Source organism: Stegostoma tigrinum, chromosome 17, assembly GCF_030684315.1.
Source record: "Stegostoma tigrinum isolate sSteTig4 chromosome 17, sSteTig4.hap1, whole genome shotgun sequence".
Classification (NCBI taxonomy): domain Eukaryota; kingdom Metazoa; phylum Chordata; class Chondrichthyes; order Orectolobiformes; family Stegostomatidae; genus Stegostoma; species Stegostoma tigrinum.
The window spans coordinates 23032157-23056548 of record NC_081370.1 but is presented as its reverse complement, the minus strand read 5'-3'; the positions used below and the strand labels follow the sequence as shown (position 1 = coordinate 23056548).

Genomic DNA, 24392 nt, shown 5'->3' with positions numbered 1-24392 from the left:
CATTTCATTTACAAGCTGCGAGGCATAAATTCTAATTTTCAACAAAAATGTGGCCACTTATTAACAGAATACTTCAAAAGAAATATTCAACTGGCTTTTGTTCAGCTGATGGAAGTTTGCTAACAGTTGGAGAACTGCTAGGGAATGTCTAATGATTCAGTTAAGTGGGGGTCCCAGTCAAATCAATTCAGTGTGCATTGTGGGTCCTTTCACCCATTCTAGGGCCCTGGATTAGGTATCGAGTGTCTGACTGCAGGGGTTTCTCTCACAGAGACTGCTGACACATCCAACAAGGTTTGCTTGGTGGCTTTTGAAGAGTGCAGGAAAGTTGCTTGGTCCACATGTAATCCTTTTGGTGGGCTCACAATTAATGAGTATAAGTTGGCTCATCAATGAGGCTAATTGACATCCCGTTGGTAGAGGACAGGAACCCCGTGTCAGCTCCATGTACCCTCCCACTTCATCAGGGATGGTTTTGACACTAGTGATTTGGGTTGTCTCCAAGGATTAAGTGACCTTGTCTGCTATGTTTCCCACTGTGATAATTATGGTAAATTTACCCTACTGTGACTGAGTTAAGAGCTTATAGTTACAGTGTAAAATTAATTTTGCCAATAATACATTACTTTGTCATTAGGAATTACAACTATTTTCAAGGTATAATAAGTGTTTATGCAACATGTGATATATAGTATGAATAAAATTAAGTAACATGAGAAAGGTAAGAACATAATTCAACCCATGATATCAAGTTGTCTGTAAAATAATAGTTTAGTTCTGATTACTAATGGCTAGTAATTCTGTTTGTGGGTGTAAAACAAAAAGTAAAAGTGAAGTTTCAGCAGTGCAAGATCACAGTTTGCTTTTGTGGGGTGTATTTGTGAGGGTGTACTTTGGAGAATGCTTGCAAGCTCTTCATCATCCTCTGTAGAAATATCTTGGTGAAGGCTTTCAGTTGTCACTTAGTTCAAGAACGAGTGTGAAATGATTTGAAAATCACATTCGCAGAGGTGAACTGAATCCTGCTGCCTCAGGAATATGGCACAATTTGCAAAGCCAGAGGGGATGCAAGGAGCCCACATATCTCTTTATTATTGGTCCTTGAAGCTTCTTGAGGATTTTTTTTAATGGGAGGGTACAGAAGGGAATATAATTGTCAAAGCTGAAATCACCAACTTCAATGGTCTGGTGCACATTAGTACACAGTTGTCAGGTCCAATGCTGACAAAAATTCATGTGTGTTGTTTTGCAGTGAAGAATTTCAGGAGCTTGTGGATCTCATGCCAGATCATGAGTTTTACCTAACATTTAGCTGCTTGGCCACTTTCATGCTGAGTGAAATTGCTGGCCAGCATTCTGCTTGTTTTCTTCTGCAAGGCAGTGTTTGCTGCCTTTCGGTGTTATTAGCTGTGCAAGCAGCTCCCAGCTCTTGAAGTTTGGTATGATGAATTGGGAACCTGACGTAGTCAGGATCTTTACGGTTGTCAGCATCAGTTGAGCCATAAAGTTGTGGCCCAGGTATGGGATGTGAAAATGATCCAATCATCAGTGTCCCAACTCCAGATTAGAAAGTGAACCCCTTACTTCTCCCTGTTATCACTTAATTGTGAAAGACTGAACTTGCAACAGTGAATGATTGGGGCAGCTAGCAAATGCTCTGATTTATAGCATCATCTGTGCTTCATGAAACAATTAATTTCTAATGCCTGACTAGAAATATCCTGAAATTTCTCTGTTAAATTACACTCTCTTAACTATGCTTTCCAATCTTACAGCCATTCAGTGCCCAGACACAATGAAGTATGGCACCTGTGTATCTTTCTGTAACCGGAGATGCCAGTCAATATCTATGCCAGAAGATTGCTCTGACGAATGTGCTGAAGGATGTGACTGCCCTGATGGTACATACTATGACACCAGAACACACAAGTGTGTGAAGGAGTAAGTGCCAACATTGTGAATTAGAAAATGATTGACCACGAGTGCTGTTTTGGAGAATTAACTGCTTCATTTGGTTATATCATTTGAGCAATTCAACTCAGACTTCTGATGAGATACTAAGAACTGCCAATGCTGGAGGCTGCGATAACGCAGCGTGGAGCTGGAGGAACACAGCAGGACAGGCAGCATCAGAGGAGCAGGAATGCTCCTTTTTGGGTCCCAACCCGAAACGTCAGCTTTCCTGCTCCTCTGATGCTGCCTGGCCTGCTGTGCTCATCCAGCTTCACAGTGTTATCTCAGACTTCTGATGTTGTTTTCTTGTCATGCTGTGAAATAGTGGAAAGAATAACTGCATCCAAAAAGGGAATTTATGACATTTGTCAGGAATGCTTGAGGGGTGTCAAGGGTCAATGAGGAGCAGTTGCTATATCATGGAGGGTAATGCAATATTTGGCTTGATCCCACTACTACTTGGACAGTCAGAAAAAACTTTAATGAGCTGAGCACCTAAATAAACTAAGTATTTAAGTATTTAGATGATCAATTGAATCAAGGCTACAGGCCAAGTTCTGGAAAATGTGACTACATAGGTGTTTAATAACCAATGTACATATGATGGGCTGAAGGTCCTCTTTCCATGCTGCAAAACTCTGACTGTATGTGCATAATTGACCTTACCAGAAGCCATCAACTGGTGGGTTGACTGGCTGCCTTTTGGGTTGTAGTACACTGAACAATTGATCTAGCTATTTCAAATGTGCAAATTACCGTATTTCCTTTGCTGAAACTAAAATAAGCAATAAACTGCATTTCCTAATTTTCAACCTTAGGCTTAGATTTTGCATAATAATCGCTGAAAGTTTTCTTTCCATGTGTGGAATAAGTATTTTGTCCATATTACTGAAACACAAAAGATTCATTCTTTCTCTGCATAGCTGCATGTCAAAGTCATTATTTTCCACACAGTGGGATGATTAGTAGTCAATAGTGTTACGTTACAGTGACTTTGATACTTTTCTACTGAGTTATCAATATGTGGTATTCTCCACAGATTTATATTCTTTCAGATTGTTTGGTGCAGTTAATGGGGCTAATAAGTTTCTAGCTTTTGGAAGCACTCCTAGTTGTAATGTTATACAATACTGTTTGTGGAATGTGCCCATCTTATGTTGCAATTCTGTGCAGCAAAACAATCAGTAATTCTTTAATACATTCTTTAACAAAAGAATTTACTTCAGTTTACTAGCTTAAAACTCAACTGATTTTTTTAAGTTGAGAAATTATTTAATTATGTAACACACAGAAAATAATCAGTGCCAAGAATGTAATGGAATCTAACTAGAAAAGCATTAGCAGGAATTCTCCATACCCTGGATCACTGAATGCCAGCTGGCCATCAGAAAGCACCCAACTATCGGACCTTCATCACATCAGCAAGTCTCTTCCTGCATTTTTTATTGACTATTCAAAAGGTGTCTCACTAAAATATACCCTGTTCTCATCATTTAAGTGAGTTAATAGACAAGTAAAGCAGTTAAAATGGCAGCATTTTCAAATTATTTTAACTAGTGTCCATTTCTATAAATGGTTATGGGTGTCTTTAGAATAACTGCTTCGGGTATATAAGCCAGTGATTATTGGGAAATAGTAACACTAAACTAAAGAGAAATTTCTTTCTACCATTCTGACTGGACTTTCATAATGAAGATAAGGGACTGGCATAGCAACCTCTGACTAGTTTTAGACATGTTTATGTTTTGTCACATACACCTAAGTGTAGAAGCATAGAAAATAGGAGCAGGACTAGACTATTTGAGCCTTGGAGCCTGTTCTGCCATTCATTACGATCATGGATATTCATCCAATTCAGTAGCCTGTCCCTGATTTTTCCCCATATGCTTTCATCCCTTTAGCCCCCAGTACTATATCCAACTCCTTCCTAAAATCATGCAATGTTTCGGACTCAACTGCTTTCCAACAGGCCACTACTGCCTTAGGGGAAGAGATTTCCTGTCAAGTCAATCTTGAATGATTTACTCTGTATCCTTAGACTGTGACCTCTGTTTCTGGACTTCCCTGCCATCAGGAACTTTCTTCCTACATTTATGCTGCCTGTCTGCTCCAATAATAGATAACATAATTACCAAAGTTGAGCATTAATTGTTATGTATTAAAGATGGGAACTGAACTGTTTAAGTGTTTCCGTCAGGAAGGTTTTTGTAGTTGAATAATCATGTAAAGTGTATGAAAACCACGGTGATGTGTTGGTGCATCTTCTGCGCAGCAACCTACTGAATTAAACAGTTTGAACTCTTATTCCTTGAAGTTTGAAGTGTGATTATCTTACCCATGTCAAATTATGATAAATGTGAACATTTAATGTATCCTGGATGAACTGTACTATTGATTTTTGTGTGTCACTTTTTCAGTTAACCTATGTATTACCTAGAATCTTTAAGAACTTTATCACAAACATTAACTGTATCACAAACATTAACTGTATCAAACACCTTGGCAATCAGCACTTCTTTGCACAATATAATTTGCATGTTTTTGTATAAAATAAAACTGGCTGTAAAAGTTCTCAATTCCAGTATGAGTTAAGCGAGAATGTCATCTTCACTGGGATATTATTTTTCCATTCATAGCTTTAAAATGATTTTAAAATGTAATATATGGTTCACCCAGTTCCCCTGTTACAAAAAACTTGATTGTATTGTAGAAGCAAGTTTTGAAATGATGCACTTGACTTTTTCAGCACTGACTGTCCTTGCTATTTTATGGGTGCAGAATATTCACCTGGAGAAGTGGCAATTAGTTCTTCAGGAATATGGTAAGTAACTGCAATTGATAATTCAGCTTGCAACATTTATTTGTATTGTATCCGAACATGAGGGATAGTCTTCAAGGTTTTATACTTTGTATCTTGAATTTACAGTGCTCTCTGTTCATCACCTTTATTAATTGACAGAGATGTTTAATCAATAATGCACTGTTGGGATCCATTATTGTAATATTGAATGATGTCCAATTAGACGTCATCATACGTACAGGTAAATAAGAATTATCATTGAGGAAGGAGTTTAAAAACATCAAACAAATGACAGATTATCAGTTTACATTGTAGTCCAAAGATCAGCTGGTTAGGTGGATTGGCCATGCTAAATTGCCTGTAGTGTCTAAGGATGCGTAGGGAGAGTGGACTAGGCATAGGAAATGCAGGTTGAGTGGGGTGGACTTGGGTGGGATGCTGTTCAGAGGGTTGATGTGGACTCAATGGGCCAAATGACCTTTATCTGCACTATAGAGTTTCTATGATTCTGTGACCTTAATCACAGTCATAAGTATGAAAAAAATTTCAAGTTTCATCTGAACTTTTTACACTGGGGAAAAGAAGGTAATTGGCAGTGAAAATTTTGAAGAAAATTATTGCCAGCCCATTTGCTGCTTGAGGCTAACTTGTGTGGGTTTTTAGTCTTATTGCAATGGGTGATTCACACACTCTCAAGAAACAGATGTAGAACTTATTTTCAGCTTCACCATCACTGCTGAAACTGACTGTGACTTCAGCAGTCTCCACATATATACATTAATAGAACATCTAGAACTTGCTATCATTGCTTCTGCATTTCTCCAAAGGGTGTACTGTTGAGATCAGATTGCAGTCACTGGGAAATCTTTAGAATGAAGAGATGTTCACTTTTAACACTGTTATTTTCATTATATAAGCCCTTGAAAAAGAAATACCGTGTTGAATCATGTGTAATTGAGATTTCAGTTGTATACTAATTCAACAATTACTGCTGAACACGTTTACTTTGAAAGCCAATTTATATTTTGGAATTGTCAAATTTCTTCACTGTACCAAATGTCCATATTCACAATTTATTTCAGGCTTTTTGAAATTAAACCAATTATAACTATTTTCCTATCTGAGATTTAAAATTAAAAAGCGTTTCAATGTTTTTAACTTCCTGTTTTGATTTGTCTGAAAGTACTTAAATGCATGATTTTATTTGGAGGGTGGGTGCGTGAAGATGTTCTCCCAAGTTTTGGCACCTCCATTTTGGTTTTGAAGGGCTCTTTTGTTTTATTCTCACTAACTTCTTCATTTGGTGATGCAGTCATGCACCTGTTGACATGTGAGGGATTTGGACTCACTTAGAGACAGAACTAGAAGAATTTGTCAATATTCTCAATAATCATTCAGAGTATGTGATAACACACACGTGATTTTGTTTTCAAAACAAAGTGAGTCAAAATTAAATTGTCTAAATGACAGTGTTCGCTGCAATAACGTCCACTACATCTAGCTCCATGAGTAGCTCCTGACCTCTTCTATCCTTAAGCTGGGGGCCACATTCATTTGCAAATAATTCATCACCGCTGTTTTTCCTGATTCCCTGTTAGTAGAGTTACTCCTTTGATGAAAAGTTTAAAATTGCACTCTTGGTTTTGTAGACTTTCTTTCCCCTTTTATAAGTTCTCTCCTCTCCATCAGACCCTCATAATACATTGCAAACCCTCCTTTCACTGCAGTTTTGCATTTCACAGCAAACACCGCTCTGTAGTTACTCCCGACCACAGTCTTGCGCTTGCTGAACCCCAATTTACCATCCCAGCCCAACAACTGGGGCTCCAGATCTTGCAACCAAGCTTCATGTGTTTCCCAACCCCACAGCCCTTGGCCTCACCCCCCATTTCTCTTTTCCCCAGGACTTGCCTTCAGGGCAGCTACTGGATCCAGCATTCAGCATGTCTTTTATAGGCACGTGCCTAATAATCACAAATAGTTATACAAAACTTGTCTGATGTTTGCTCCAGAAAACAAAAGTATCACTCCCAAGATGGCATTTTCAAACAAAAAATCCTTAATTCAATTTTATCATGGTTGTGATTTCAGCTAATTAATTGGAACTCAATCATTGACAAGAGTTTGATAGCTCAGTGAAAGGCTGTTACTTGGTGCATGACTTTCATGAACACATGGTTGAACTAAAGATGACTACTTAAAGTTTCAACTGAGAGCAAGGTTTCCTGTATATACCCAAGAAGAAAATATATCTTTGTTCATCTCAAGAATTTTAATATGAATATCACAAATGATGCTGTACATTTTATATGGATGCAAAACATGAAAGAAACTGTTTATTCCTGCTTAGCTGGTTACAGAACATTTTTGCCATTGATGAAATGAATCGCTGTTCATATATTTCCTGAGTATTAATTATAAACTGGGAATAGGTTTATTCATAAAACTGAATGTTTGAAAGTAACATCTTTGTTGACATTTTCAGGGTTTGCTCGGAAGGTATAATGCAGGTTCAGAGTCAAAAACATGGTAAGTTATACATCTGAGAATAAAACAGGTATTTTTTGGTATTGTAAAATTAGATCATTTCAGTAAGAATTGACCAGGAATAAATCAGATATTTAATGTTTTACTAATTTTCAAAACTTGCCTGTTTTCCAAAAAAATCATCTTCTATTTCATTTTCTGACATCCTGTTTGATAAAGAGAAATAGATAAAAATGAGTGGGTTGGTTGGTTTAATGGAGAAAGACATGAGGGGGTTAGGGGAGTGTGGGTCATAAAGGAATTTGGGAGGTAATCTAGAATATTGGCATCAGTCCCTTGCATATATGTGATAGCATATGATAGTGTGAAATAATAGATATTAATACGTACTGTGTTTCCAATTACATGATTGATAGCAAGGAGGGAGTTGGCAACATTAACAAAAATTGTTTTTGCTGTTCAGAAGAAGGCATCTCACCAAAACATTAATTTGTCTATTTTCTCCTCCAATATTGATTTGACCTGAGATAACAAGGTGTACAGCTGGATGAACACAGCAGGCCAAGCAGCATCAGAGGAGCAGGAGAGCTGATGTTTTGGGTTTGGACCCTTCTTTAGAAATTGTGGAGGGGAAGGGAATTCTGAAATAAATAGAGAGGGGGGGGAGGCAGATGGAAGTTGGATAAAGGAGCAGATAGGTGGGCAGGAGATGGACAGGTCAAGGAGGCGGGGATGGAGCCAGTAAAGGTGAATGTAGGTGGGGACCTTGGTCAGTCAAGGGAAGATGGACAGGTCTAGGAGGCAGGGATGAGGCTGGTAGGTAGCAGGTGAAGGGGGCTTTGAGGTGAGAGGAGTGGATATGTCCATCCTGGGCCTCCTGCAGCACCAGAATGATGCCACCCAAAGGTTGTAGGAATAGCACCTCATATTTCGCTTGGGAACCTTGCAGCCCAATGGTTTCAATGTGGACTTCACAAGCTTCAAAATTTCCCCACTCCCGACCTCATCCCAAAACTAGCCCAGCTCATCCCCGCCTCCTTGATCTGTCCGTCTTTTCTCCCACCTATCCACTCCTCTCACCTCAAGCCCCACTCCACCTCCTACCTACCAGCCTCATCCCCCCCACTCCTTGACCTGTCTGTCTTCCCTTGACTGACCAAACCCATTCTAACTCCCCACCTACACATCACCTTTACTGGCTCCATCCCCACCTCCTTGACCTGTACATTTCCTCTCCACCAATCTACTCCTTTATCCCTCTTTCATCCACCTCCTCCTCTCTCTCTATTTATTTCAGAACCCCCTTCCCCTCCCCCATTTCTGAAGAAGGGTCCAGACCTGAAATATCAGCTTTTCTGCTCCTATGATGCTGCTTGGCCTGCTGTGTTCATCCAGCTCTACACCTTGTTATCTCAGATTCTGCAGCATCGAAAGTTCCTCTCTGATTTGACCTGAGTCTTTCTCACATTTTCATTTTTTATGTTAAATTTCTTGCAACAGATATATATCCACTGCTTTTCTCTGTTTTCCCTTCTAACCTTATGGATAAATATCTTTAGTTTAATAGATTTAGAATTTTTGACTGGATAAGAGTAGTACAAGCATTGTGAATTGCTTCTCTGAATACTTCAGGGACTGTGGCTATTTGTTCAATTAATGATGCAAAAATAACAGTTGCTGAATTTACAGTGGGAGAGTTCAGATGATACCATTATTCAATAGTATTAGGCTTAAATGATTTACATTGCATTCCAATGCCAAATGTCCTTGTTAATTAAAATATAAGTAATACCACTATCTATAGACCTCAAATTTCTCACAGAATGAAATAATATATACTCTAAAAACACAGATATACCATGCCATACTAATGAAAAGTAAGTGCTGATGGATAAACTGAGAAATATCACAGAGATGATTGATTCATGAGTTTTTAGCATTTATTCACAAATATTACTAGCACAAATATGTACTGCAATTTCTAGCAGTGTTTTTTTAATTGAAAAAAGATCTCAATAATTGTAGTAGCAGTACTGCTACCTGTGGAAGCCTGTTTCCATTTATTCAAAAAAAAATTACATACAGATGTCACCAGGCAATTAATGTAAAGTGATTTCTTTACAAAAAGTGAAATTGTTGAGCTTGTAAATATTTTGCTATTCCAATACCTTCAATAATTTATGACAAAACTTGTAATTCTCAATAATTTATCCTATTAATAGCAATGAGGTAAGATTGAGACAGAAATGTTATCAATAAACATTACCCAATGTTTTGGCACTAGTTGTGAAAATCTAATCAGTATTAAATCAACCATAACAAAACTAATTTTACAGTGCACTAACAGGACTAGCAAACATGCCAAAGTTACATGTGAAAGTACTTTCCTCAGTAATGGAAGTTGTTTGCCACATGCCTTGACAATGTCAAATGGCTATTCTCACTCTTGAGACTGGATTACATTGAACAAAGACTGTGAAACTCCTCATTCACCTCACATCTAGTTTTAACCTTAATAGAACAAAATGACGTGACCTGAGAATTGTCTTAGTTACAAATAAAATTGAATAATTGAAACCATTGAGTAGCATTTTACTTGTCACCTTTGTTAAAAATGTCAACTGAAGTAAAAACAGTTTAAAAGAAACCGTATTATTATTCAATTTCCTAATTCTGCAGATTTGCAGTGTGGTCCTGGCCAAGTATACTTAAACTGCAGTGCTCCTTTGAGTGGCTTTGAGACCAGTGTAGGAGCAGGATGTAGAGATACCTGCGAAAATCTTCTGTTAAATATTTCATGTCCGGAATCCATGCCGTGTCTGTCGGGATGCATTTGCCCACCTGGGTGAGTGACTGTTACTTCAGTTATGTTGAATAAGTTATGCAAGCCAAGGGTCAATGGTTAAACTGGAAGTATAAAGTCTATACTAATCATGTCAAAGTAATTTTGGCTAATGGTGACCATCTAGTGTATGAACCAATAATTCCAAAGGTATGGCACCGCTGTCTTGCAAAGAGAGAGCTTCCCATGCATGGAGAGAATGTTTCCCAGCTAGCTATGTACCCATTTTAGACATGTTTGTGGGCTGAAGTCTCTCCAAAAATTGAATGATTCAATACTAACTTTCAAAGATGCAAACTCAATGCAGACCCTCACTAATTTTAAACTAGATTTCAGACTGCAGTGATGTGTACTGTATATGATATGAAACTCTCACAATGAGACGGGCTTTGAGAGGTTATCGCTGCATCTTGTCAATATTGTTATTGGTCTACAATAATATTTTGGATTTCTGATTTTCTATAATCCAGGATTTAGTTACATTGTATTATAAGAGCATTTAAATAGAAAATATTTTAAAAGTTTTTGTGTTTAACACATAATGTATAACAGCTGCCCTCTGAATAATATAACAGTTGATATTTGGAATTATTATTTACAAGTGTAAATAAGTACTGGGGTGCATTCTTGTTCAATCAATAATTTTCAAGTACTTTGTTACAAGTTCTTCTACAGAAATGGATTATTGCAGAGGGAAGAACAGTCAGTGTTGAAACAGACAGCATGTTGAAATCGCAAGCTTGGATTGATTCATTGCATATGTGTGCTTGTGTGACCACTTGACTAATGCCTTGTGCTGAAAATGAGATAAGAACCCACGGGATTAGGATAGAGGATGGATAGAAGATTGTCTAACTGGCAGAAGGCAGAGCCTGGGGAAGATGGGGTCTTTTCTAGAATAGTGGTTAGTGACTAGTGAGATTCTGCAGGACTCAGTCTTAGAAGCAAAACTATTAACGTTTTATATTGACAACCTGGACAAAGAACTGAGGGCATTTTTGTTAAGTTTGTAGATGACACAAAAATAGGTAGAGGGACATGTAGTGTTGAAGAGCTGGGAAGGTTGCAGAAAGACATGGAAAGGCTAAGAAAGTGGGCAAAGAAATGGCAGCTGTAATACAAGGGTGGGAAAGTGTGAGGTTATGTGCTATGGTAAGAAGAATAATGGCATAGGCTATATTCTAAAAAGGGAAACACTTCGGAAATCTAAAGCACAAAGGAACTTGGCAGTCCTAGTTCTGGTGCTCTTAAGGTTAACATGTAAGTTTAGTTGACAGTTAGGAAGGCAAATGCAATGTTAGCATTCATTCCAAGAGGGCTAGAATACAAGAGCAGGGATATACTTGTTAGGCTGTACAAGGCTCTGGTCAGACAGTATTTGGAATATTGTGAGCAGTTTTGGGTCCCTATCTAAGGAGAAGTGTGCTGGCATCGTAAGGGTCCAGAGGAAGATTATGAGAATGATCCCGGGAATGCAGATCTTGTCATATAAGGAATGGTTGAGGACTTTGGGCCTGTACATGATGGCGTTTTGAAGGACGAGGGGGAATCTAATTGAAACTGACAGAATGTTGAGAGGCCCAGAGAGAGCGGACGTGGGCAAGATGTTTCCACTAGTAGGCCAGACTGTGACCCGAGGCCACAGCCTCCAAGAGAAGGGACATCCCTTCAGAACTGAGATGAGGAAGAATTTCTTCAGATGAAGGGCGGCTAATTTCATGGAATTCATTGCCACAGAAGATTGTGGAGGACGAGTCATTGAGCATATTTAAGATAGATAGGTTCTTGGTTACTAAGTGGATTAGGAAGGCTGTAGGGAAAAGGCAGATGAATGGGGTTGAGAAACATATCAGAAATGACAATGATGGATCAGACTCAAATGGCCTAATTCTTCTCCTATATTTTATGCTGTAAAAAGCTATTGTAAATCTGAGATATACCAAATGATAATAACTAGGCCAGCATGTTCTCTGTGAGTTTCAATTTCTGTATGAATTAAGCTCAGCCTAATTTTTAGGAATAAGTGGATACATTTTCAACATTGCTTTTTTGTTATACAGTTTTGTGCTGCTATCCTAGAGTTTTAGCAGTAAGGTCTTTCCTTGCTGCAATTAAAATTCTGGATATGGATATTTCAGTAGGTATTCACTATACTGCACACATTTAGAATTGGGACAAAAGAATTAATTGGATGATGCAAAGCAAATTTATTTAAATCAGGAAAGCAGTGACAGAGTTCCATAAGTCTTCGTTCCCAGGCTGGTCTTACCAGTGAATGAGAAGATCACTAGAGCCCTGAACTTCAATCAAAATTATCATACCGACTCAAGTAAATAGCTGCAAAACTTCTCTTATTTGCCATACTATCCATCATAATTGTGACCCCAATTTTTTTTGGATTTCTCATAGTTGGCTTTGTGCCTTGGCTGGCATTTGCCCTGGAAGGTCAGAAATCACACAACACCAGATGAGAGTCCAACAGGTTAAGTGTGATCCATCACTGTGTGACCCTTTTGATCTTTTACTAATAATTTCTGTGTCTGATACAACCTGTCTCACTAACACCTGAAGGAGGAGTAAGACTCCAAAAGCTTGTGTTTTCAAGTAAACTCGTTGAACCAGGCGTCGTGCGTTTCCTGACCTTATCCGCCCCACCCCAACACTGGCACCTCCATATCATTTGTCCTATTAGAAGTGGATGGAATTTATATTCCATCTCAGTTATTGCTGAAACTCCTGGGAATGCAGAGACCCAACACAACAGGGTTTATACCTTTTTGCCAGTGAATCTTAAGCCAAATCTGTGGCGGATAATTGAGACAACCCCTTAAGCAATCATTGGCATTACTGCACTGTGCTAGATTTATCAAAACTGTCTTCAAAGAATGCTAATAGTTTGAATGCATCATACACTCAATATTTTAACATTTGTGTTAAACTATTAGAGTTATGACCAGTTTAGATTTTATTGTCACTCGTGAAATTATATCAAGAGGGTACTGCTAATGGGTCCCAAATTGGCATCAGTGATTGCTTAAAGATTGCTCAAGGATCATCTAGTTGTCTGTTACTACATTTTAATTAGTGTAACAAAATGCACATTGTAAAGTACTGAGTCATGGCATTTACAGAGAACCAGGAATTTGACATGACATAGCTGTGGATCATAAGTTTCCTTAAGGTAGCAGATTGGATTCTTGACTGAATGTTTGAATGATTTTATTGTCACATGTATTTTATAGTGAGTAAAAGAGTAAAATACAGTTAAAAGCTTTTCCACTGTCACCACGATCTGGTGCCATTTTGAATAGTTTTAAGAATGAGAAAAAAAATAGAAAGGGATTCTTAATTTAGATGCTGGTTTGTTAGTGGACTTGATACTGTTTCTAGAGTTGACGCCGGTGATCTATGAACAAATTCTGGCAAGATCAACAATTATACATTCAGGGTTACAGTATGAAACAAAAATAGTCATGTACATTTAGTAACTCTACTTCCTTTCATGCTGGTGTTGACTGTCAAATGATGTAAGATACTACACTAAGCAATACAACTATTGGTTAGTTTTTGGTTTTTGAGTTTTGGCTACTCTATTATTCTTCAGTTCAACCTATTTAATTCATGATTGTCACTTTAAATAAACTTGAAACAATATTATAAATGTGACATAATTAAGCTTGTCATAAAGGATAGCATAAATTAATGAATAAAAAACCAAAGTCTGGAAGAAACATTGTGTTAGAATTTCTGGACAGTTAAATCACAATGATTTCAGAGATAGTAGGAACTGCTGATGCTGGAGAATCTGAGATAACAAGGTGTAGAACTGGACGAACTCAACAGGCTAAGCAGCATCAGAGGAGCAGGAAAGCAGACGTTTCGGGTCAGGACTCTTCTTCGGAATTGGGGGAGGGGAAGGGGGGTTCTGAAATAAAGAGAGATAGTTGGGGTGCATGGTTATAGCAGGTAGACAATGGAGCGGATAGTTGGGAGAGAAGACGGACCAGTCAAGGAGTCAGGGATGAAGCTGGTAACTGTGAGTGTAGGTAGAAAGTGGGGATGGGGATTGGTCAGTGAGGTGGGAGAAGCGGATAGGTAGGAGAGAAGATGGACAGATCAATGAGCTGGGGCTGGTCTTGGGATGAGGTCGGGATGGGGAGATTTTGAAGCTCGTAAATCCCACATTGAGACCATTTGCGTTGTAGGCTTCCAAGGCAGAATATGAGGTGCTGTTCTTACAGTTTCTGGGTGGCGTAATTGTGACACTGGAGGAGGCTCAGGATGGACATGTCTTCCAGGGAGTGGGAAGGGGAGTTGAAGTGGTTTGTGACTGGGAGGTGTTGTCATTTATCACAAACCAAGCATAAGTGCTCTGCAAAATAGTCTCTGAGCCTCTGCTTGGTCTACCCGTTGTAGAGGAGGCCACATCGGCAACTTAGGATACAATGGACCACATTAGCAGATGTGTAGGTGAACATCTGTTTAATGTGGAAGGTTTTCTTGGGGCCTGGGATGGAGGTGAGGTGGGGAGATGTAGTGGCAGGTGTAGCGCTTCCTGCGGTTCCAGGAAAAGTGCCAGGGGTGGTGGGGCTAGTGGGGATTGTGGAGCTGATGAGGGAGTCACGGACACAGCAGCCCCTCTGGAAGGCAGATAAGGGTGGGGAGGGAAATATATCCTTTGTAGTGGGGTCAGATTGCAGGTGCTGAAATGGCGGAGAATGGTGCATTGAATCCGGAAGTTAATGGGGCGATACATGAGGAAAAGGGGAATTCTGTCTTTGTTTTTATTGCGGAGAGGGGGTGCGGGGAGGGGGTGTGAGGGCTGAGGTGCGGTAAATGTGAGAGATGCAGTCGAGGGTGTTTCCAACCACTGTTGGGGAGGGGGAGCAGGGGATGTTGCAGTCCTTGAAAAACGAGGACATCTGGGATGCCCGGGAGGGGAATGCCTCATCTTGGGGGCAGAGGTGGAGGAATTGTGAGTAGGGGATCGCATTTTTGCAGGAAGGTGGGTGAGAGGAGGTGTAGTCTAGGTCGCTGTGGTAGTCAGTAGGCTTGAAATAGATATCAGTTTCGAGGTGGTCACCAGAGATGGTGACAGAGAGGTCCAGGAAGGAGAGAGAGAAGTATCAGAGATGGTCCAGGTGAACTTAAAGTTGGGGTGGAAGGTGCTAATGAAATCGATGAATTGCTCGAGTTCCTCGTGGGAGCATGAGGTGGCGCCGATACAGTCATCGATGTAACGGAGAAAGAGGTGGGGGATAGTGTCAGTGTAGCTGAGGAACAGGGACTGTTCCACATATCGTACAAAGAGGCAGGCACAGCTTGGGCCCATGTGGGTACCCGTGGCACCCCTTTAGTCTATAGGAAGGGTCCTGACCCGAAACGTCAGCTTTCCTGCTACTCTGATGCTACCTGGCCTGCTGTGTTCCTCTAGCTCCACACTGTGTTCTCTCAGACTCTAGCTTCGGTAGTTCTTACTATCTCAGTTGCAGTGAATGGTTGTTCAAAGATGAAAATTGGAAAGCAAGATTTTTTTTCTTTCAGAAGATTGTAATTGCAGTTAGTTTTGAAAAGAGTGACTGAAAACAAGTGTGAAGTGTTGAGGAGATGCAGCATTCCACTCCCAAACATCCCAGATGTCCTCTTTTTTTTCAAAAACCGCAACTTCCCACCCACAGTGATCAAAAATGCCCTGAACCGTGTCTTCCACATTTCCCGCAACTCATCCGTCACACCCATTATCCGCAATAATAACCAAAACAGAATCCCCCTCATCTTCACGTATCACCCCACCAACCTCCAAGTCCGACGCATCATCCTCCAACATTTCTGCCATCTGCAATCCGACCTCACCACCAAGAACATTTTTCCCTCCCCACGCTTATGTGCTTTCCGGAGGGACCACTCTCTCCGTGACTCCCTTGTCCGCTCCACACTCCCTTCCGGCCCCACCACCCCCGGCACTTTTCCCTGCAACCGAAGCAAGTGCTACATCTGCCCCTATACTTCCCCCCTCACCCTGATCCCAGGGCCTAGGAAGACTTTTCACAACAAACAGATGTTCACCTGCACATCTGTCAATGTGATACACTGTATCCGCTGTTCCCGTTGTGGCCTCCTGTACATCGGGGAAACCAAACGAAGGCTTGGGAACCGCTTTTGCGAAACACCTACGCTCTGTTTGCAACAAACAACTACACCTCCCAGTCGCGAACCATTTCAATTCCCCCCGCCCCACTCCTCGGACGACAGGTCCATCCTGGGCTTCCTGCATTGCCACAATGACGCCCCCTGAAAGATGCAGGAACAGCATCTCATATTTTGCTTGGGAACTCTGCAGCCCAAGAATATCAATGTGGACTTCACAAGCTTCAAAATCTCCCCTCCCCCAATCACATGCCAAAACGAGCCCAGCTAGTCCCTGCCTCCCTAACCATTTCTCCCACCTCAAGCCCCACCCCCATCCCCTACCCACTAACCTCATCTCACCCCCCCCCCACCTGTCCGACCTCCCTGGACTGACCTATTCCCCCCCAACTCCCCACCTACATTCACCTTCACTGGCTCTACCCCGCCTCTTTGACCTGCCTGTTTCCTCTCACCCTATCTTCTCCTTTATCCATCTTCTATCCGCCTCCCTATTTATTTCAGAATCCTCTTCTCCTCCCCCATTTCTGAAGAAGGGTCCCGACCCGAAATGTCAAGCTTTCCTGCTCCTCTGATGCTGCTTGGCCAGCTGTGTTCATCCAGCTTCACACTATATTATCTCTGTGAAGTGTTGGGGTTTGATTTTCTCTGAAGTAAGTAAATATGATCTGATAACCATCAGAAACATGGCTGCAGAGAGCGACAAAGATTGGATCCTGAGTAGCAATGGATAGTGAAATTCAAGAAGACTCCTGACTCCTTGTTTCTTCCATCTCTGAAATTTCTGTCTGTTCCGTCTTCACTGGGTGATTTCAATGTGTGTGCATTTATCAAAACGTCTGTGGTATCTTGACATGCACGTTCCAGTTTAGTTTCCAAATTTCATGACAGAAGTACCAGAAGGTTTCGGTCAATTGTTCTTTCTTTTGTAAGCAGAAAGGAATGCTGTCCCGAGATACAACCAACTTGTCAATTGAATGATATTTGTGCAATAATTTTTACAAGGCATAAATTGTGATAAGGCAAAAAAAGTGTGGTGATTAGATGCAAAAATTCCAGGCAAAATTCTTATCAAAGCAGTTAATAAAAATATCATAGACAAGTAGAAGTTGTTGCAAATTTTCAGAACTTGAAATGAAGAACTTCAGTATTTAATATAGTTCAAGTACACAATGAGTTCTTTGTGAAGTGCAGTGCCTGGTTGTGACAAGTATCACCGATAACTGCCAACTCATCTCTCAAAAAAATCTATTCACTTTTTGGATAGTGTTCAACAACATTAGTGAAAAACTAATACTTCACGTTTAAATCTCATGAGAACCAACTCAGATTTCAGCATCTCGAGAACTGCATCTGACAATGCACTTTAGCAAATGCTGCTAACTTTTAGCAAACAAAATAAAAATTAACTGCTGCTGTCCTGTAGAGAGATCATAAAGTAAAATGCATTAATCGTATTACTTAAAGACAAATAGATAATGGGTATGTTTAGTCATTTGATTGTGACATGTACTGTAATCATAAAAAGTAATTAGATCTTAGCTAATTAGGTGAAAGCATTTATTATGGATTCTTCTTTTCTTGTACAAGCTCAAGCCAGGCTTGTAGCTTCCTGTTAAACAATGCTTATTAATGTTTTAAAAATAGTAAGACAATCTGCTTCTGAGCTAAACTTGTTTCAACCATCTGGCCAAGTCCATAATGCATAACTACTGAGGCCCCAGTTATATCACAGCATGCTTTGAGGCTCATCCTCACATTTGGTGAGCCGATGTTTGCTCGAATACAAGTAAAACATGTGATGTCATGGAAGTATAATGCTTGAAGGGTGAGGAATATACAGTGTGCACATTTATACTATTTTAGTAATGACAACAATCAATCCCCCATGACATTGCAACAGTAAGGCAGAGAATAAAGTTTTCTCACATCCTTGTCTCTCCCTGACACTTTGTTAGTTGATGTGCTTTCTTCTTCTAGTTTTCATTATTTTCATTCTGTTTCTTATTGAATGATAGATTTACTGTGGAAAGGAGCCATCAGTGATTAATGGCTGGTTTTAAGGTCTTGCTTGGAAGAAAATTGAGTATTTCAATATAACTTCTAAACCCCAGTTTTGTCTCCCTTGCTCTATGTATTCCCTACTTATTGCCCCCCTACTTATTGCCCCTTGCCCTCAAACAACTCTCTTGCACCTCACTGTTAACCTGCTATCAAATTCCCTTACCACACTCACCTATAGCTTATGTAGCCAGGGGGCAAATATCTTCTGAGCCTCAGACTGTTATTTGCCTTCTCTCCTGTCCATATTGCCTTAGCTGTATTACTACAAGGGGCTTTTGGCTTCCAAAATTAATAACTTACTTTGCAAAAAATAAAATCAGATTTGTTTGAGGAGAGAGACTCTCCTCTCTCTCTCTCCATCTCTGTTTATTTTGCTTGTGTTTGAAAATACTGTAGGATGTTTATCTTCACTGAGGGCAATATGTTAGCATGAATTGAAGGTTGGTTGTCTGGCTGGTTTTCAGACAGAGTACTTGCAAATGGGTCTTTTTCTGATTGACAGGATGTAGCAAATGCAGTCCTGCAGAGGCCTGTGCTGTGGTCCCAGCTTTTTACAATTTATATCAGTGACTTTGAATGAGGAAAACAAGGGCTGGGTTGTTAAATTTGCAGATGACAAAAAGATGTGAAGGAAAGTATATTGTGAAAAAGATGTAATAAATGCTGGCCTTATTTGCAATGTCCACATTCTGAGTGAATAAAAAAAAATGCCTTCCCTCTTCTTTTCCATTTTCAAATAGGTGATGTGTACTCACTTCCCTTTATCTGCAGTTCTTGCTTCCTGACACACACTGTTTGGCTCTATCGGTGTAACACACTTGCAGGATTGTGATGTTTATATCACTCTGTCTCTGTTAATTGTTTCAAGCTCATTCCTTCCCGATCATGTATTTCCTCAGTATTGCTTCACTCCAGTTTCTTTGTAAGCCTTTTCCACATTTTGCTGAATAAATTTGTATCTCTCGCTCATCTGTTTTAAAGGACCTGGGTATACAGACAGATTGTGTCTTCAGTGTCACTGTGCGGTTTGTCATTCACTCACAGACAGTGAAACTTGTAATTTAGGGACAGCTAAGAGACTTGCCTCAAGAGCCCTTCATCTTTAGGTATTCTTACTTATGTAGAATGAACTGGAAGACAGGTATTTTGGTCTGTTCTGGATCTCCAGCAGAGTTTGTTTCATTTCAGCTCTCACCCACAATCAGGTATAATTCTGCAATTTTGTCAACTGGCTTTGATTTCTGTTCATTTACTATCTTTTGAGTTTCCTTGAGGTTATTGCTACCCTTTTCAAGGAAAGAATGATATCCTGCTACTAGGATCTATTGAACTGAGCTGCAGAATTAGGATGCCACATTGCTGATCAGAATTGCTCATTTTATACCACGGTTACTTTTAAATGTAAAAGATAATCAGGAAAATCACAAAATGGTGCCTCAGACCACGTTCAGATTTATATACAGTGATTTGATTATCTCTCTCCACTCCCTTAACTAACTGCTTTTTTGCCTCCTGATTATTTGATATTGTCTCATGTTTAGATTTCTCAATAGACATTTACCTACAAAGTATTGTATTTGATTTGCGTGTTCCAATCCTGCTTAGTTTGGACTTGTTGCTATTTATCAATACGAAATTAGACCCAATGAGCACAAGGAAGAACATAGTAAGATTATGAATGATTGATTTATTGTCATGTGTACTGAAATACAATGAAAAAGTTTGTTTATGCACAGTGCAGGCAGATCACAGCAAGCCAAGGATGTACAGGTCAAAAAGGCTTACAGGCTTACAGGTTGTATGCGGGTTATGTTAGTTGAGGCTAGGGTCCATTCAACAATCTGATAACGGCCAGAAAGAACCTGCTTGTGCGTCTGTTCCGGCTTCTGTATCTTCTGCTTGCTAAAAGAGGTTGTAGAAAATCATTATCGGGGTGCAATGGGCCTTTGATGGTATTAGCAGCCTTTCCGCAGCAACAAGCCGTGTAAATTGAATCCCTGAGTGAAAAGTTGGCTTCCATGATGGAAGCACCACCTTCTGTAGTTTCTTACGGTCCTGGGCACAGCAGTTGCCATACCAGGCCATTATGCCCCCAGACAGTATGCTTTCAATGGTGGGAGTGAGGGGGAATGTTGTTCTCCTTTCTTTCTGAAGTTGATGATCAGCTCTTTAGTTTTGCCAACATTGAAAGACAGATTATTTTCATTACACCATGCCACCAAGCCCTCTATCTCCCTTTTGTATTCTGATTCATCATTGTTAGATAATTGTTCCACGATGGTGGTGTCGTCAGCAAACTTGTCGATGGTGTTCATTCGGAATCATAGGTGTACAGGGAGTACAGTCAGGGGTTGAGGAAGCATCCTTGGTGGGGGCACTAGCGTTGAGTATTATTGTGGACGAGGTGCAGTTACCTATCCTCACTGATTACTGCCTATGCTTCAGAAAGCCAAGGGCCCATTCGCAGAGGATGGAGCTGAGACCAAGGCCACATAGTTTTGAGATAAGACTGGAGAGGATAATGGTGTGGAAGGCAGAGCTGTTGTCACTGGGCAGGAGTCTGACATAGGTATCCTTGCTGTCCAGATGTTCCAGGGATGAGTACAGGGCTAGGGGTATAGCTTCGTCTGTGGACCTGTTATACCGATAAGCAAATTGTAGGGATTTGAGGCCGGCTGGGAGATAGGAGTTGATGCGGCCCATGACCAACCTCTTGAAGCACTTCATGATTATTGAGGTCAGAGTCACTGGGCAGTAGCCATTAAGGCACATTGCAAGTGCTTTCTTAGGTACGGGGATGATGGTGGTCTTCTTAAAGCAGGTGGGAACTTCGGCTTGTAGGAGGGAGAGGTTGAAGATGTCGGTGAATACTTCCACCACTCACCAAGATCTGAGTGCACGGCTGGGGGCAATGTTTGGGCCTGTCACTTTCCTTGGGTTGATTCCCAGGAAGACTGATCTGACATCTGAAGTGGTGACAGAGGGAACAGCTGTGACTGGGGCTGTCGGGGTAGGCATCACCATGTCGCTGGTATTCTGCTCAATCTGAGCATAGGAAGCATGGAGCTTGTCAGGGAGAGATATATCTTCACCTGCAATCTTACACTGTTTCATTTTGTAACCCACAACGTCATTTAGGCCTTGCCAAAGACAGTGGGAGTCTGGTAGATCTGGGCCTCTAACTTGCTCCAATACTGCCTCTTGGCCTTCTTGATGTGGAGGTCATATCCGGATTTTCTGTATTGGTTTGGGTCACCCAACTTGAATGCTGCACCATCTGTAGGGAGAGTTCAATGTGACAGATGTACCTCCATATGAGTGAACCTTTTTAATTTCAGACAAAGATCAGCTCTGTTTTAACACAAATATAGGGCCAGATTTTTGTGAAGTCATTTCTGATAAGTCCAATTTTTGACTAACATGGGAAAGAGCAAGGGGCATGATTCATATAAGGGAAACCCAAACACAAGAGGATCATTTAAATTTTGGCATTGTTAAAACATGTCCTTATTTTGTCAGAATTAAGTTCCATAATCCACAGTGTGCAAGTTATCAATCATGGAGTAGATGTAAATGCTCTTGAATGGTAGATACGATCAGAATAACTGTCATGGTCTGAAGTTGTTTTTAAATATCTTATTCTTTAAACTGAGAAAAGGGCTGCAGCTGTCTGAGTTTTAAGAAGTTTATCAGACTGCTCTGGTAAACATCAGCAGCATCTGGCCAGGCTGTTTCATCAGAGCTGTTTGTTAAATTTTCCCTCTGGGTTATCATTTATGTATACTTGGCTGGGTTTCAGTGTTATGGTTGTCTCAGGGCTTCCATGTTCACTGTTGACTGATAATTACATTGACTAATAACTTAAAGAGGCTCTTATAGGATTATCAGTTTCTGTGATACAGCCTGAGTCATTTTTTTTATGAGAGATAGCCAATTGAGATTTAAAAACTTTGAATGGATGGTATAAATTAAGTTAATTCTTCATTACTAAGTGTGTCAGAGTGAGAGTTGTATTGGATTGTCAGAGTTTTTTTTACATCTCCACATGGTTCCTGAGCTCTGTCCATATTGAAGCAGATGGGGCAAGAATTAGAAGTACTCAGTTGGCATCTGGAGTAACAGGGTTCATGGAGATGACTGACAGGCATGAACCGCCACAGAGGGTTCTTGGGGGGTTGATAAAGACTATGAATTGGCATTGAGGGTTTGAACATCATGAGCGTGTGGGAGCATGAGTGGAATTGACTTGGCACAGTGGATATTAAGAGTGACCAGGGCAGGTCGTTAGAATACTGAGCTGGAATATCGAATTAAATTAAGTGCTAAGTCAAGCGCTGAAGTAGAACATGAATGTATAATCTACCCAGTCAAAGATGAGAATGTTTGATTTCTGTTTAACATCAGCATATAAGCAATGAAAAGATGCTTTTAGGAATTTTCACTCTGTCTTAGTCTTCATTTAAAAAGGGAATCAAACAAAGAACAAAGAAAATTACAGCACAGGAACAGGCCATTCGGCCCTCTAAGCCTGCGCGGATCAAGATCTTCTGTCTAACCTGTCATCTATTTTCTAACGGTCTGTGTCCATTTGCTCCCTACCCATCCATGTACCTGTCCAAATATATCTTAAAAGACGCTAACATGTCTGCGTCTACCACCTCTGCTGGCAACGCGTTCCAGGTACCCACCACCCTCTGTGTAAAGAACTTTCCACGCATATCTCCCCTAAACTTTCCTCCTCTCACTTTGAACTCATGACCCCGAGTAATTGAGTCCTCCACTCTGGGGGAAAAAGCTTTTTGCTATCCACCCTGTCTATACCCCTCATGATTTTGTAGACCTCAATTAGGTCCCCCCTCAATTTCTGTCTTTCTAATGAAAATAATCCTAATCTACTCAACCTCGCTTCATAGCTAGCACCCTGCATACCAGGCAACATCCTGGTGAACCTCCTCTGCACCCTCTCCAAATCATCCACATCCTTTTTGTAATGTGGCGACCAGAACTGTACACAGTACTCCAAATGTGGCCGAACCAAAGCCCTATACAACTGCAACCTGACCTGCCAACTCTTGTAATCAATACCCCGTCCAATGAAGGAAAGCATCCATACGCCTTCTTGACCACCCTATTGACCTGCGTTGTCACCTTCAGGGAACAATGGACCTGAACACCCAGAGCTCACTGTTCATCAATTTTCCCTAGGACTTTTCCATTTACTGTATAGTTCGCCCTTGAATTTGATCGTCCAAAATGCATCACCTCGCATTTGCCCCGATTGAACTCCATAGGGAAGATTTTTTTTGGTTTCAAATGCCAGCTGTGCTATTTCAGAATTAAGAAAATTGCAACTCATTCTAGCTTATTGGCTTCATTTTTCCCTGAATAAATTGTTTTAAATATTATTTAAACGCAAACCTATTTGCCAAGAGGATCAGATGCCATCTAAGAAGCTTAACAGAATCATAGAAGAATACACAGGACCTCAGCACTATTTAATTAAACCAAATCAGAGCTGTTACATTATAAGTCAAAGTTGCATTTTTGCGGATTGTGGTTTTTTTTTGGCCACAAGCACAATACAGTAATGTATTGGTAGTAAACGGCACTGAACATTCACATTCAAACATCCTTTAAATCATAGTTTTTTTTCTCAACATTGGCTTTTGGAATTAGTTGAAGTATTACAATTTCTTCAAACACAATTTAATAAATATCCCTATTTAAAGTTTAAAAAAACTGATGATTTTATCACAGGAACCACATTCAACGGATATTTATGGACCATATAAATTAAAAGTCTTTCTGATTTAGACTTGAATATTTGGACTGTCCAAGCCCGCACTGCTATCTAGAGAAAAGAATTTTGAAAGTTAACATCCTTGGAGAAAAGAGGTTCCTCCTTATTGCTGTCTTAACTGGGACACACCATATTTTTAGTTTGTCTCCCAATTTTAGATATTTCCAATGAGGGAAGTATCTTTTTGGCAATCCCCTTGTCAAGCCCTCAGAAACTTCTGTCTTAGTCATACTGGAAGATTGGAGGGAGGCATGTGGTGTACATGGACTTCAGCAAGGCATTTGATAAGGTTCCCCACG

General features: G+C 40.3%; 1 protein-coding gene across 1 annotated transcript in view; it reads left to right on the top strand.

Annotated features, from left to right (window-relative positions):
* The window catches only part of otog (otogelin), a 249461-nt gene that overhangs the window by 94249 nt on the left and 130820 nt on the right, over positions 1-24392 (top strand). The window contains exons 21-24 of the mRNA XM_048545992.2: positions 1776-1941; positions 4700-4774; positions 7239-7282; positions 9920-10085. Of these exons, the coding sequence (XP_048401949.2) occupies positions 1776-1941; positions 4700-4774; positions 7239-7282; positions 9920-10085 (451 nt within the window). The remainder of the gene's footprint in view (positions 1-1775; positions 1942-4699; positions 4775-7238; positions 7283-9919; positions 10086-24392) is intronic.